Consider the following 15,792-nt stretch of genomic DNA (forward strand, 5'->3'; position numbering starts at 1 on the left):
CCTTCCTAACCTGCAATCTTCTTCCTGACCTCTCCACCCCCACCCCCATTCCCGCCTATCACCCTTACCTTAACTTCCTTCCACCTATCACATTTCTAACGCCCCTCCCCCAAGTCCCTCCTCCCTACCTTTTATCTTAGCCTGCTTGGCACACTTTCCTCATTCCTGAAGAAGGGCTCATGCCCGAAACGTCGATTCTCCTGCTCCTTGGATGCTGCCTGACCTACTGCGCTTTGGAAGGTACTGTCTAAGGATCTTTGATGAATTTCAGCAGTGCATCTTGTAGATAGTACACAATGCTGCTCCTGACTGTTGGTGATGGAGGGACTGACCACTTGTGGATGTGGTGCCATCAAGCAGGCTGCTTTGTCCTGAATGTCCCAAGCTCTTGAGTGTTGTTAGAGCTACAGCCATCTAGGCAAGAAGAAAGTATTCTATCACACTCCTGAATTTGTGGACAGGCTTTGGGGAGTCAGGTGGTGAATTACTCTCTGCAGTATTCCTGGTCTCTAACCTGTTCTTGTAGCCACTGTATTTATAGGTTAAGTTCAATTGGGTTTCTGATCAATGGTAATCCAGAGGATGTTGGAAGTGGAGGTTGCAACTGGATAATTGATAATGGGGGAACAGGGGAAATGGCAGATAATTTTAAAAAAGTGTAGTGGGTAGTGGTAACTTCAATGATTATAGAATCATAGACTCATACTGCATTAGAAACAGATCCTTCGGTCCAACTAATCCATATCGACCATGCTCCCAAACTAAACGATGTGCACTTGCCTGCATTTAGCCCATATCCCTTCAACATTTTTCCTATTTGTGTATTTATCCAATGTATTTTATGTGTTGTAACTGTACCTGCACCCATCACTTGCTCTGGTAGTTCATTCCACACATGAACCACTCTTTGTATTAAAGTGTTGCTCCCTATGTCCTTTTTAAACCTTTTTCCTCTCACCTTAAAAATATATGCCCCCTAGTTTTGAACTCCCCTACCCTCTTTTGGAAGAGCTTTAACATTAAGAATGCTATTGACATCATTAAGTTAAAAGTCACACAACGCCAGGTTATAGTCCAATAGGTTTATTTCAAAGTATAGGCTTTCAGAGCACTGCTCCTTCGTCAGGTAGTTAATGGGGCAGGATCATAGGATACAGAATTTATAGTAAAAGATCAAAGTGTCATACAACTGATGCTGTATTGAACAAACCTAGATTGCTGTTAAATCTTCGATCACTTAGACCGGAGATGCATATTCCAATTGATTAGTATGTAAATTCCCAAAATTTCTTTCAAGTCATAGCCCCGAGATAACTTAAAAAAAGTGGCATCTCAATGTGTGTGTGGGAGAAGGAAAGCATGTGTGGAAGAGAGGATGAGAGTGTGCGCGTGTGAGAGTGTGTGTCTATGCTTTACAGAATGGATGCACATGTAACAGTGTTTATGCCTGTGAGAGGGTGTGCACATGAGTATGTGTATGAGAAAGTGTCTGTGTGAGAGTGTATAGTGTAGTGGGGTCACCTGTATTGTAGCACGATCCCAAGATCCCAGTTGAGGCCATCCTCATGGGTACCAAACTTGGCTATCAGCCTCTGCTCGGCCACTCTGTTGCATGTCCCAAAGACTGCCTTGAAGGACGGTCACCCGAAGATCCGAGGTCAAATGTCTTTGACCACTGAATTTGTTCAATACATCGCACCAGTTGTATGAAACTTTGATGTAAATTCTGTGTCCTATGATTCTGCCCCACCAACTACCTGACGAACGAGCAGCACTCCGAAAGCTAGCTCTTTCTAAGTAACCTGTTGGATATAACCTGGTGTTGTGTGATTTTTAACTTTGTCTACCTCAGTCCAATACTGATACCTCCACAGAATTGACATTATTGTGGAGGGCTGGGGCGATGTCAGTAAAGACTGCTTGCATGCAGCTTGGCGGAGGGTTCCCCCAGACTTTCTTCGTGATTTTAAAGGTGTCGAACCATCAGAAGAGCTTCCAGCAATCAAAGGTCATTATGTCGCTTTTGCAAAGCAAGTTGGATTTGAAGGAATGAAGACTGATCTCCGCAATTTGTTGCTGCGAGGGAAATTGATGCTTGAGATGGAGACGATGAAGTCCATGATGCAGCACCACGAGAACTTTCCACTTCTCTTTTGTCTTCTATCCTGAGGGAAGTTGAGAAGCCGTTGCAGCTCTTAGAAGACAGTGACTACAATGCAGAATGTAGCAGGATAGCAGTTCATGGCATAAAATCTTATCTGGCACCCTATAAGTAACTCCTTCATGAAAGAAGAAAGATGATAAAGCAGCAATAACTAGATGACGTTTTAAAGCAAACTCCAAAGAAACAGTCTGGGGATAATAAACCATAGCCATTAACTTCTGATATAAATTAGGTTAGGTGAATTGGCCATGCCAGATTACCCATAGCGTTCAGGGATGTGTAGGTTGGGTGCATTAATCAGAGATAAATGTAGAGTAATAGAGTATGGGAATGGGTCTGGGTGGGTTAGTCTTTGGAGGGTCAATATGGACTAGTTGGTGGGCTAAATGTCCTGTTTCCACTGTGTAGGGATTCTATGAAATACTTTCTTGCGTAGTAACCCTGCACTCAGAACTGTACTTGGAACTAATAATGATGCTGATAATGACCCTCAGCCCTGACTTAATGCAAACTCAGAAACCTCTTAAACTGTTAAATGTATTGTATTATTTCATTAAAATATGATTTTTAACATTTACTTAGCCTAACACAAATGATAGCACAGTCTAACTACTATTTTTGTTTTGATTTTTACTGATATTTTTGATACTTTGACCCAACCCTATTTTTCCCCATAGGCCACACTATTTCTATTGATCAATTTTCTATAACATACGTTGCATGAGAAGGCAACTACCACATTATAGCAGAACAGACTGAAAAGTGAGGCAACTCTTCAAAACCTTTAGACAACTCCAACTGTGATTTCTTTCCCTTGCCATTCTTCATTTTCAACCAGACTAATTCCATGTCATGATTCAATGCACTATATCACTACTCGCCACAATACTGATGCCTTCTTTTATTAACAAAAGTGACACACCTCCTTTACTTTTGTATCTATTCTTCTGAAAAATTGAATATCCTAGAATATTGAGTTTCCAGTCTTGGCCACCCTGTAACCACATCTCCACGATAGCTATCATGTCATACTCCTTGATTTCAACTTGTGCTGTCAACTCATTTATCTTGTTTCTACTGACAACTCACCTGTCTCATTAGAAATAAAGAACTGTTATTACTGTCTTTGATATATTATCTCTGAGCTAAACTGTGCAACTAAAGTATAATCTAGAATTAGAACCAAATCCACTTTGAATCCTAACACAATACACTCATACAGCACCAAACATGACACAACTCTGTGGAGATGATCGTTGCAAAAGGTCAAAAGGTGAACACTCCTCTTGATCAATGTTCTGAAAAACAAAATATATAGTTTGATGAATTCTTATAGACTTTTTTTGTTGACAAATTTGAATTGTTGACAGCTATAGACTGATTGTAGGTCTTCCAAATGAGCTTCAGTTTAGATGGAACTCTAACCAGTTCAAAGTCTTTGGAAGTAATTCTCTGGGTTAACAGGGTAGTCAAAATACTGAGCGTTGCAGCTTTTACTGCAAATTTTGGAGGTCTTTTTTCTCTCTGACTTCCTTTTTTTGAAAGAGAAATCAAGATCTGAAAAGGTTGTTTGGCACTCATCAGTGCAAGACTCCATAGTCTCTTTCAGAGCCAGGTTTTTCCAGTATTTAAGGGTAATAAACTTCATTTGTTATCTTCCTAAACAATTTATTTGGCTATATTTTCCAAAGTCATTTACATTTCTGTAATTAGTAGGTGTGTCACAGCCACATTAAACTGTTGGCCAAAATTGTTTGCTTCAAGTTCTGGTTAATCCTGCAAGTAGTTCAGTATTTTCCTGTTATTTGTTTGGTCGACAAATGTAGACATGTGATCCCAACAATATCAAAATTGTGACCACTTTAAAATGTTCTGACTACATTACATGTTTATTGTATACCATTTCAGTTACCATATTTTATGAATGAGCTGACATTGACAGAACTTGATATGGGAGCTGCTATGCCGAAAATATGTCAAGCTTCAAAGCCTTCAGTTAATCATCAAGGTAAGGACAATTGAAATTCATCTTAGGCTGCTTCAATATTTTTTAATGTCAGATATTTTACATTGGAATTTGCACTGAAATATTCCATTTATATAGATCCAGAAATGGTAATCAATGTATTTCTAACACTTCATGATCTACTTTACCATCAAATGAGTTATCCTGTCTTTTATTTGTGTTTTGGTTTCCTACTTAATGCAGCAAGCTCAGAAAAAAATGATACAAAGCAATGTTGCATCAATAGGTTGCATCACATATTGCACTATGGACTTCAATGAGTGTTTGCTCCACCACATCCCCACCAACACAGTAGTTCCTCATTTAATAGATTGAAGTGCAGTCAATATTCATTTCCAAGAATGGAGGGATATTTTATGCTCCACACTACTTATGATTAATTTTAAAGATATGACTGAAGGTGCCAGGTATGCTAAGGGGTTGAGAGCTGGGATTACAAAAGGAAGCATTGCATTTAGTGAAGTAAGAGAATAATAACTGAATGATGTGAATAGAGAACTAAAGAAAAGGTGAGTGAAGAGTTTGATGTGGAACCTGGTACTGGAACACATGCTGGGAACAGATGAAGTTAGGCTTCTTTGAGAACTTGGGATTTCGAGAAATGGTTTAGAAGATGTATGAAGGAATTCGAGGAGATGGATAAGGAAACTTTTGAATGTTGGCAATGACAGAACAAGAGGAATGGTGTATCATTGAGAAAAAGTTGGTTTGGGGATGTACTGACAGGGTGAGATGTTAAAAGATGTTGAAAGAGTGCAAAGATCCAAGAGAAAGGGAAAGGACCACTTCTGGATCACTTAAGGAATTGCCATTTGAATGGAAAATTGGAGAAAGAAATACAAAATACTGACTTGGAACAGATTCAAAATTGAACTAGAATCAAAAAACATCAATGATTGACAAATCCCTCACAAAAAAAATCACTTGGAGAAAGTGAGGACTACAGATGTTGAAGAGTCAGAGTCCAAAAGTGTGGCACTAAAAAAACACAGCAGGTAAGGCAGCTGAGTTGACATTTCGGAGATAAGCCCTTCATCAGGAATGTGTGGGGGGGATGGGGGAAGGGGGTCTGAAAGATAAATACGAGAGTGGGGGTGGAGCTGGGGCGGTGAAGGTAGCTGGGAAGGCGATAGGTGGATGAAAGTAGGGATAATTGTGATAGGTCAGTGGGGAGAGTGAAGCGGATAGGTGGGAAGGAAGATGGACAGGTAGGACAGGTCAAGAGGGCAGTGCCTAATTGGAAGATTGGATCTAAGATGAGGTGGAGGGAGGGGAAAATTGGAAACTAGTGATGATGATGTTGATACCATATGGTTGAAGGGTCTTAAAGCAGAAGATGAGGCGTTCTCCCTTCATTTGTCGGATGGCTTGGATTTTGCACTGGAGGAGACCCAGGACTTGCATTCTTAGGAGCGTGGCAGTGGGAAGGGGAGTTGAAGTGGCAGCCACAGGGCAACATAGCTTGTTCAACTATTGGCTGAGATAAAGTATCATTAATAGTGCTGTGAGCTGAGGTCGTTTTGCAAAAACTTGGCAAATAGAATATAATGGGGAAAAATGTGGGGTTATGCACTTTGGCAAGAAGAATAGAAGAACTGACTATTACTTAAATGGAGAAAGCTGACAAAGCTGCAGCACAGAGAGGTTTGGGGGTCCTCATGCATAAATCAGAAAAAAAACCATCACCCAAGTTCAGGATAATAGAGAAAAGGAATGTTGGCCTTTTCTTTCAAAGGAAATGGAGTATAACAATGGGAAAGTCTTGCGAAAACTATACAAGGCACTAGTTAGATCACACCTTGAATACTGTGAACAATTTTAGTCCCCTTTTCTGAAGGAAATATATGCTGTCATTGGAAGCAATTCCAAGAAGGTTCTTTTAGTTGACCCTCAGAATAGAAGGATTGTCTTATGAGGAGAGATTAATAATTAGGTGTTTAAATGAAAAAGAAGCGACTTTATTGAAACAGAGAGCACCACCTCAGATTATGTCGCTCAATTAGGACAGAAATGAAGCAAGATTTCTTCTGAGGCTAACCATATCAACCTGTGGACTGCTTTACCATAGAGGGCTGTTAAGGCTGGGTTGTTGAGTATATTCAAGGTGGAGATAGACAGATTTCTAATCAGTAAGGAAATTAAGGATTATTGAGATAAGGCAGACAAGTGAATTTGATAATTCCCAGATCTGCCATGATTACATTGAATGGCAGAGCAGGCTAATGGGATGAGTAGCATAACTCTCCTATTCTTACGGTCTTGTGAATGGCACATGATGAAAGGTCAGTACTTCACTGAACATTGTACATGAACATAGTTTGTCTTCATTTGCTGTCTATTCGAATTTACTATAAATTTGGACCTTCTATTTTAACCTGAACAACATTGCTTGTTTCCAATCATCTTCGACCTTCTGCTGATGAAACTGTTATTCAAGCTTTTCTAACTTTTATTCTAATGCCACCTTTACTGGGTACCTATGTTCCTCCTTCATTCCGCAGCCACCTATCCCATTGCATCCTATGGCCCTCTGACTGAATTGTGTGATCCTTTAAAAGATTAGGTGATGATTCTGGGTAGAGCAATTGTCTTCTGAGGAGAGATTAATAGTTTGGGCCTGTGCTTGTAGGTGTTTAGAAGAACGAGAAGTGACTAGTGAGAGGATTCTGCCTATAGCAATTATTGTTCCAATGTCTCAAAGTCTTTTTACAAAACCTAATGTCTTTCCTCCCCGAAAAGCTTTCTAAAACCACCTTTTTATACAGGCTTTTCTTACTTCATGATTTGGTCTTTGTTTCTTTATCTTTCACAAATAACTTTGAAACCTTTTCTAAATCCTGTGAAAGTACTTTAAATGCAAAATGTTACTGTCAATCCTGTAACTTAATTTTCTCAAGATATATGTGAAATTGTGAAAACCAGTGCAACTATTGTTTTCTGCAAGTGAATCTATGCAATTCTAAGCTCTTCAACCCAGAGCTATCAACTCTGTTCCTATTCGTTTGTATTCCTGTCATTCTTATTTAATCGTTTTCAGCTACTAATTCAGTTTCTGTTCAAATGATGCTTATTTGTCATGTTGTATTTACTGTCAGGACATAAAATATCACCTGAGCAGAACACAAAGACAAATCCGGCAGCGAGGATTGCATGTGTGTATTGGAGCCTATTTGATTATAGTAGTAAAAGGGAAATGGGGTAAACTCTGTTAGGAGTGATTCTCCCTGTGTGGTTTTCTTCCCTACATTCTGCCCAGATGATGAGAACAAAATCCAGTCCATAGGCAATTTTATCCACAGCTTTGCAGCAGATTGTTAGGTGCAAGTTGAATGTCTGCTGTAGATGATGTTCCATTGAAGTCAATGGAACATAAAATTGATCGGAATATTAAACAGGTGGCCAATCCAATTCTGTCCTTTGCACCAATTCTGCACCTTTTCTCAAGATGGATATTGAGTTGTAAAAGTAGCATGAAATTGAATTGTAATTTTTTTTCTCAATAATTGACTAAGAATAATTTATGGAACTACAAATTTAAATTGGTGCCATATAACTGATTTCATTTTAACATAACTAAGACAAGGGAAACATTCCTGTTGCCATTCTTATTGCAATCTTTGATTCTAATGCAATTCTCATCTGTACATTCCCTAACACTGAAAAAAATGATGTGGATTATTCATGTAAATGCATATAATTCATGGAGTTATTTCCAGTAGATTCTATCTGGATAATTAACATATTGAAAATGTGTCACAGATTGCTGACAAGAATGGACTTGGTTACTACATTAGGTTTGCAATTCTCAGGACATTTACTCAGCCAGAAAGTTTATTTTCTACAGGACTATGGATTGATTTGGAGATTTCTTACAATGGATCTTTTCTGATGACTTTGGAAACTAAAATGAACCTAACCAAACTGGGCAAGGAACCACTGGGGGAAGGATACAAAGTAGGCGATGTTGGCAAGGAAGGGTAAGATTTTTAAATTATAATTTGATTTTCTGGAACCGCACCAGAAGGAAAGAGTCCATTAGGCACCAGATATAATGTGAAGCCATTTTTTGTACTGCATGTGAAAGTAAAAATAGATTGGAAAAGGATTGTCATGGATATTCAACAATGATGCTATACTCTGTGCTATACTCTTAATGGTGAATCGAATTGCTTTTTGTGATTATATACTGAAGGGCACTATGCAATTGGCAACATCATACAATGCTTCCTTTTACACTGTCTGCTTCTGAATGGTCATCAATGCACATTGCATGTGCTATGTCATGCAAGAATCTTTCTCAGCTTCTTCTGATGGAAGGAACTGCTTGAATTTGCCCATTTGCTAAAAAGGAATTTGAAGTAATATTTCCCCTGCTCCCTGAGCTGCAAGTCAAAACTCGTATCCTCTGTTTTAAGTTATACCTGTGATTTTTAAAAAATATTTGGCCTGAGATGTGTAATGTGTTTATGAAGTTGTGAAATTGTATTTGGAGGTCCATTCTTTACTTTTTATGATATGTAATATATAGATTTACATCTGTTTTATTGGTAACATCTATGCAATTCTAAGCTCTTCAACCCAGAGCTATCAACTCTGTTCCTATTCGTTTGTATTCCTGTCATTCTTATTTAATCGTTTTCAGCTACTAATTCAGTTTCTGTTCAAATGATGCTTATTTGTCATGTTGTATTTACTGTCAGGACATAAAATATCACCTGAGCAGAACACAAAGACAAATCCGGCAGCGAGGATTGCATGTGTGTATTGGAGCCTATTTGATTATAGTAGTAAAAGGGAAATGGGGTAAACTCTGTTAGGAGCGATTCTCCCTGTGTGGTTTTCTTCCCTACATTCTGCCCAGATGATGAGAACAAAATCCAGTCCATAGGCAATTTTATCCACAGCTTTGCAGCAGATTGTTAGGTGCAAGTTGAATGTCTGCTGTAGATGATGTTCCATTGAAGTCAATGGAACATAAAATTGATCGGAATATTAAACAGGTGGCCAATCCAATTCTGTCCTTTGCCTCCATTTGTATTAGGTTAAAATTATGTAATTGTCTGTGCCGTAATGGTTTCCTTGGAGTCCATAATTTTCCATATTTTTCATAGGTATATATGCACTCAGTTTTTTTAATACATTTTGGGAAAGTGGCCTTTGCTGGCTGGCCCACGTTTATTGCATGTCCCTAACCACATTGAGAAGATGGGGGTAAGCTACCTTAAACCACTGAAGTTCATTTGGTGTAGGCATGCATGAAGTGTCCTTATGGAAGATGGAAGTGGTTTGGGTTTGAATGGTGCTATCTAAGGATATTTGGTTAATTTCTCAAGTGTATCTGTCACTTGGAATGACAAGTTCAGCCCATACATGGGAATGCCATTACCTGCAAGTTCCCTTCCAAGCCACTCACTGTTTTGACTTGGAAATATATCACTATTCTTTCATTGTTGCTGGATCAAAATGATGGAACTCCCTTCCTAATGGTACAGTGGGTATACCTACAGCGATTCAAGAAGGCAGCTCACCACCAACTTCTCAAAGCGAAACTAGGGATGAGCAATAAATGCCGGCCTAGCCAGCAATGCCAATGTTTCATGAGTGAATAATTTTTTTAAAAACTCTCCTAATGAGACTTCTTCCATGTTTAATATCAGCCGAGCAAAACTTCTCCAGACTGCCTCCAATGCCATGTATCTTTCCTCAGATAAGGGGCCTAAAACTGTTCACAATATTCCAGCTGTGCTTTGTATATTTTTAGCAAAATTCCTGACTTTTATACTCCATTCCCTACGAAATAAAGGTGAACACTCCACTTGCTTTCCCTATTACCCATTGAACTTGGATTCTGGATTTTTGTTATTCATGGGTGTGCACTCCAAAATGCCTCTGCTCTGTAGCTTTCCACGGTCTTGCTCTATTTAAATAATATACAGCTTCTCTATTCTTCTTGTCAAAGTGCATAACTTTGAACTTTCCCACATTATCTCCCAGCTGCCAGGCTTTTTCTAAACAAGGGCTGCTCAAAGCACTATTCCTTCTGTTAGTTTACTGATGATTGAGAGTCGATTGATGGGATGGTATTTGACTTGGTTAAATTTGTCTTACTTTTTGTGCACTGGGTATAACTGGGCAATTTTCCACATTGCTGTGTATGTAACAGTGTTTTTGCTTTGCTGGAATAACTTGGCTACAGACAGACCTTAAGCACTGTTTCCAGAATATCATCAGAACCAAAAGTTTTTGCAGTCTAGTTTATCATCTGTTTCCTGATGTCATGTGGAATGAATTGAATTGGCTGAGTACTGACTTCAGTGATACTGGAGATCTCCAGAGGTGGCCAGAATCATTCATTCACTCAACATCTCTGCAGTGATGTGCTGGACTCCTCTATTGTTGAAAATTGGGATTTTTGTGCAACCACCTCCTCCAGTGAGTTGTTTAATTGTCCACCATCATTCATGATTGAATGTGGCAAGACTGTAGCGCTTAGAGCTGATTCATTGGTTGTGGGATTGCTTAGCTCTGTCTGTCAGTTTCTGATTGTGCTGTTTGGCATGCAAGTTAACTTGTTTGTGCTTCACCAGGCATAGGTATGTCTGCTGCAGTTCCTAGCATGTCCTTTGCATTCTTCATTAAACAAGGTTAATCCTCTAGTTTGATGCTATTGGTAGAATAGTAGTTATGTTAAGCCAGGATATGTAGATCTTTAGTTGAATGCAATTCGGCTGCTAATGATCTCAGAGCGCCTCATTGATTGCCACGTCTTGAGTCTCTCGATACGTTTGAAATCTACCCCATTTAACACATTGGTAGTGCTACACAACGTGATGGAGGATATACTCATTTTAAAGACAGGACTTCATCTCCATAAGGACTGTGCAATGTTCACTTCTACCAATATTATCATGCTCAGATGCATCTATCACAGGCAGATTGGTGAGGATTAGGTCAAGTATGTTTTTCCCTCTTGTCTGTTCCCTCAATGAGGGGAGAAAAATGTGCTAGTAAAAAGGGATAGCATTGTTAGTGGAATAGATACTGTTTTCTGCAGCAATGACAGAGTCTTGAAGATTTTGTTACCTATCTGGTGCCAAGGTTCAGGATGTCTCTTGTGGTTTGGAGCTTGGGGAAGGCTCCTGTTGTCATGATCTACATAGATATGATTAAGAACATGGTTGTGCTGAAGCTTAGATTAAATTATAAAGCAGAACCATGAAGGTAAAATCCGAGAGGGAACTTAAATGTGGAGATAAGGAGCGCTGTAAGGGGAGCAGCAATTGATACAGCCAGGTAAAATAAAGGAAGATACTCACTTGTTTTACAGGTACGTTAATGGTTAAAAGATAACGGGGAATGAGTAAGGACCACAGAGGCAATCTGTGTGGAACCAGAATATGCAGGTCTGGTTCTAAACAAATACTTTTTGTCAGTGTTCATTAATGAGAGAGATGAATCAGGGAGAAGGTCTGTGATAGAATGTAAAGAACTTAGTGAAAAGAGAGAAGAGCAATTGAGTAGTTTGGCAGGCATAAATGCAGATCAATATCCAGGATCAGATGGAATGTATCCTACATTGTTGGGATGAAAGAGCAGGGGTGCTTGTAAAATTTTCAGTTCCCCTCTGACCACAGGAAAGGTGCCAGAGGACTGAAGCACAGTGAAAGTGGAACTTACATTCAGATATATTCAGATTATTTAGCACTACCAGTGTGCTAAATGGGGTAGATTTCAAACATACCTAGAAATTCAAGACATGGCATCCATGGGGAGCTCTGGGTCATTAGCAGCTGAATTACATTCAACTAAAGATCTGCATATCCTGGCTTGACCTAGTTCATTCAGATTATTACCTGAATCTCTTACAAATTAGCATGGAGAAAATAAGATTAGAGAGGTAAATCATAGTGTAAAGATGGTGTGGGAGAAATGGGTTCCAATTCATGGGGGCATTGGCAGTTGGGGAAAGAGTGAGCTGGTCTATTGGTACAGGAATTCATTTCAATGATAACAATGTTCTGGCAAATCATGTAACTACAATTTACTTACAGGGTGGAAACAGACCCTTCAGTCCAACCAGTCCATGTCAACCATGTTCCCAAACTAAACTAGTCTGACTGGCCTACATTTGACACATTTCCCTCCAAACGTTTTCTATTTATGTATTTACCTAAGTGTCTTTTAAACATTGTAACTGTACCCCCATTTACTTTCTCTAGCAGTTCATTCCACACACGAACAACTCTCTGTAAAAAAAAAAAAGTTGTCCTTCATGTCCTTTTAAAAACGTTGTCCTTTTAAAAACGTTTTCCTTTCACCTTAACACTATATGTCCCCTAGTTTTGGAAATCCACTCTAGGAAAAAGACCATTGCTATTCACCTTATCTATGCCACTCATGATTTTATAAACCTCTATAAAGGTCACCCCCTTAATGTCCTGTGCTTCAGTGAAAAAAAGTCCCAGTCTATCCAACCTGTTTTTTAACTCAAACCCTCCACTCCTAACAACATCCCGGTAAATCTTTTCTAAACCCTCTCAATTTAACAATATCCTTCCTATAACCAAGTGACCAGAAGTGCACACTATACCCCAGAAGAGGCCTCACCAAATTCTTGTTACAACCTCAACATGATGTCCCAACTCTTATTAAGATAAAGGGAAAATATGGCAGCTTGCCCCATTTGAAAACTGACTAAACAGAAGCATGTTTTGCTATTAACAGTTTACAGAGTTTACTTTTGGACTTCCTACTCTTTCGTCATCAACATCTTTGTAGGTGGGGCTTTAAACTATTTTTGGGACAGGTTCAATTGAACGGATGTTTTTAAAAAATCCAAAAGAACCAAGGGTAGTGAAGAGGGGAGCAATAATCAAAGTGTGACAGAAAGGGGTTAAAATATATGCAGAACAGTACAGCAGAAATTAGAACCAGAATAAGTAATAATAATAAAAAGTCAAAGCTGATGGTTCTTTATCTGAGTATGTGCAGCATTTTGTAACAAGGTAGATGAGTTGATGACACCAATAGAAATCAATGAAATGACAAATGAAAATAGATGCTGTAAATCAGAAACAAAAACAAAAGTTTCTGCAAAACTGAGCAAGTCTGGAGGCATCTGTGAACAGAAATCAAAGTTATAATTGTTTCTGAGAAGGGGTCACCGGGTCCAAAACATTAACTTTGATTTCTCTTCACAGATGCTGCCAGACCTGCTGACCTTTTCCAGCAACTTCTGTTTTTGTGTTTGAAATAAATAACTTGATAGCTATTATGGAAATGTGTTGCAGAGTGATCAAGACTGGGAACTTCATATTCAAATGTTCCTTAAGTATAGACAAAAAGGAGTAGGAGGTAAGGAATTTTTTTTATAAAAGGAGGTATCAGTGCTGTAATGAGTAGAGATAAAGATGCAATAGATCATGATGTGGAATCAGTTTGGGTGGAAATATGAATAATAAGGGAAAGAGGTCACATGGGAGTCATCTATAGAACTCGAGTTATGTCACTGCAGGACAAAATATAAATTAGGAAATAATGGAGGCATGTCAGAAGGGCATGACAATAATCATGGGTGATATTAAGCTGCATACAGACTGGACAGTTCAGATGGGTGAGGGTGCTGTGAGGCAGCAGTGCTAACCACTGGGCCACCCATGTCACCCCTCGGTGGGAGCTCCTCGTATGGGCATGATGTATTAGTGTGGTTTGAGAATTGGTTATCAAATAGAAGATAGATTATTGAGATTAATGTGTCTTTTTCATGTTGGAGAGATAGAACTAGTGGATTGCGACAAGAATCGGTCCTAGGACCTCGATTGTTGACTTGTTGGAGGAGGCAGAGTGTAATGTGTCCAGATTTGCTGACAGTACAAAAATAGGTGGGAGGGCTTGTTGTGATCAGAACATAATGAATTTGCAAGGGGATGTATGTGGGTTGAGTGGGCAAAAACTTGGCAGATGGAATTTAATGTGGGAATGTCTAAGGTCATGCACTTTGGCTTTGGAGGCTGTTCAAAAGATATTCACTAGGCTGATTCCTGATTGGAGGGATCGACTTATCAAGAATCAGGAAGCAGAATAAACTTTTATTTATTAGAATTTAGAATAATATGGGGTAATCTTTTTGAAACATAGAGGATTCTGGAGCTTGACAAGGTTGAGAATATGTTTCCACTAGTGGGGGCATCTCAATATAATTACACTCATTTAAAACAGAGGTGCAAAGGAATTTCTCCTGGAGGATAGTAAATGTCTGGAATTACCAACTCCATAAAGTTACGACTAGATCATTAAAAGAATTTTAAAAGCAAGTAAGTAGATTTTTTAAATATCAGGGAGTTAAGGATTATGCAGAGTTGACATGAAAGTGGTGTTGAGGCTATGGAAGATCAGTCAGGATCTTATTGAACAGCAGAGCAGGCTTGAGTGGCTGAATGGCCTACCTCTGCTTCTGTTTATTATCATCTATTCTCATCACCTACTGCAGATCCAGTTTAACAGCTATGTCCTTTCTGACTCAACTCTCTGAGTCAGTAGTAATTCTGCTGACTCAATCTTGGAAATAGATCTAAAGACCCCCACCCAAACTATATTCTTACTCTGGCCACCCTTAATGCCTTCTGTAAGTGCTGTTCGCAAAGAGGTGTCATCATTGGGGTGTTAAGTGGTAGTCAGTAGGCCGTCTCCTTGTCTGTAATTGACCTGATGCCATGAGAACTCATTTGTGGCCTGGAATCAATATTGAGGGCTCCCAGAGCAACTCTGTCCTGACTGTATACCATTGTGCTTCCACCTCTGTTACGTCTGTTCTGCCTCTGGGACAGGACATACCCAGTGATGGTGGTATCTAGGACATTGTAAGTTACGATAACATGAGCATGACTATGGGTTTTTGAAGAAAAGTCACACCAGACTCAACATGTTAACTCTTTTTCTCTCTCTACAGATGCTGCCAGACCTGCTCAATTTCTCCAGCATTCTGTTATAGAATCATAGAGCATGGAAACAGACCCTTCTGTCCAACTAGTCCATGCCGACCATAATCCCAAACTAATCTAGTCCTATCTGCCTGCACTTGGTCTATATCCCTCCAAACATATCTTACTCATGTAATTATCTAAATGTCTTTTAAATGTTGAAACTGAATCCGCATCCACCACTACTTCTGGAAGTTCATTCCACACATGAACCATTCTCTGTGTTTTAAAAAAAATTACCCCTCATGTCTTTTTTAAATCTTTCTCCTCTCACCTTAAAAGTATGCCACTAACTCTTGAAATACCCCACCTTCGGGAAAAGATACCTGTCATTCACCTTATCTATACCCCTCATCATTTAATAAACCTTTACAAGGTTCCTATAACCTTCAATCTCCTGTGCTGCTGTGGAAAAAGTCCCAGCCTATCCAGCTTATTAGTTTTCTTCCTATAACAGGGTGACCAGAACTGGACACAGTACGCCAATGTCTGTTACAATCTCAACATAATTGTCCCTACTCCTATAAATTTGTCTTAATTTCAGGTTTCCAGAAATCACCGTATTGTACCTTTATGTAAGGGAAACCTGATCATGGCTCTATGAGGGCCGAGAATGTATGAGA

At 39.2% G+C, this 15,792-nt stretch overlaps 1 protein-coding gene across 1 annotated transcript in view; it reads left to right on the top strand.

Moving 5' to 3' along the window:
• The window catches only part of tex2 (testis expressed 2), a 131,862-nt gene that overhangs the window by 93,652 nt on the left and 22,418 nt on the right, over positions 1-15,792 (top strand). The window contains exons 7-8 of the mRNA XM_043715090.1: positions 4,073-4,172; positions 8,035-8,167. Of these exons, the coding sequence (XP_043571025.1) occupies positions 4,073-4,172; positions 8,035-8,167 (233 nt within the window). The remainder of the gene's footprint in view (positions 1-4,072; positions 4,173-8,034; positions 8,168-15,792) is intronic.

This window comes from Chiloscyllium plagiosum, chromosome 24 (assembly GCF_004010195.1).
Source record: "Chiloscyllium plagiosum isolate BGI_BamShark_2017 chromosome 24, ASM401019v2, whole genome shotgun sequence".
Taxonomy (NCBI): Eukaryota; Metazoa; Chordata; class Chondrichthyes; order Orectolobiformes; family Hemiscylliidae; genus Chiloscyllium; species Chiloscyllium plagiosum.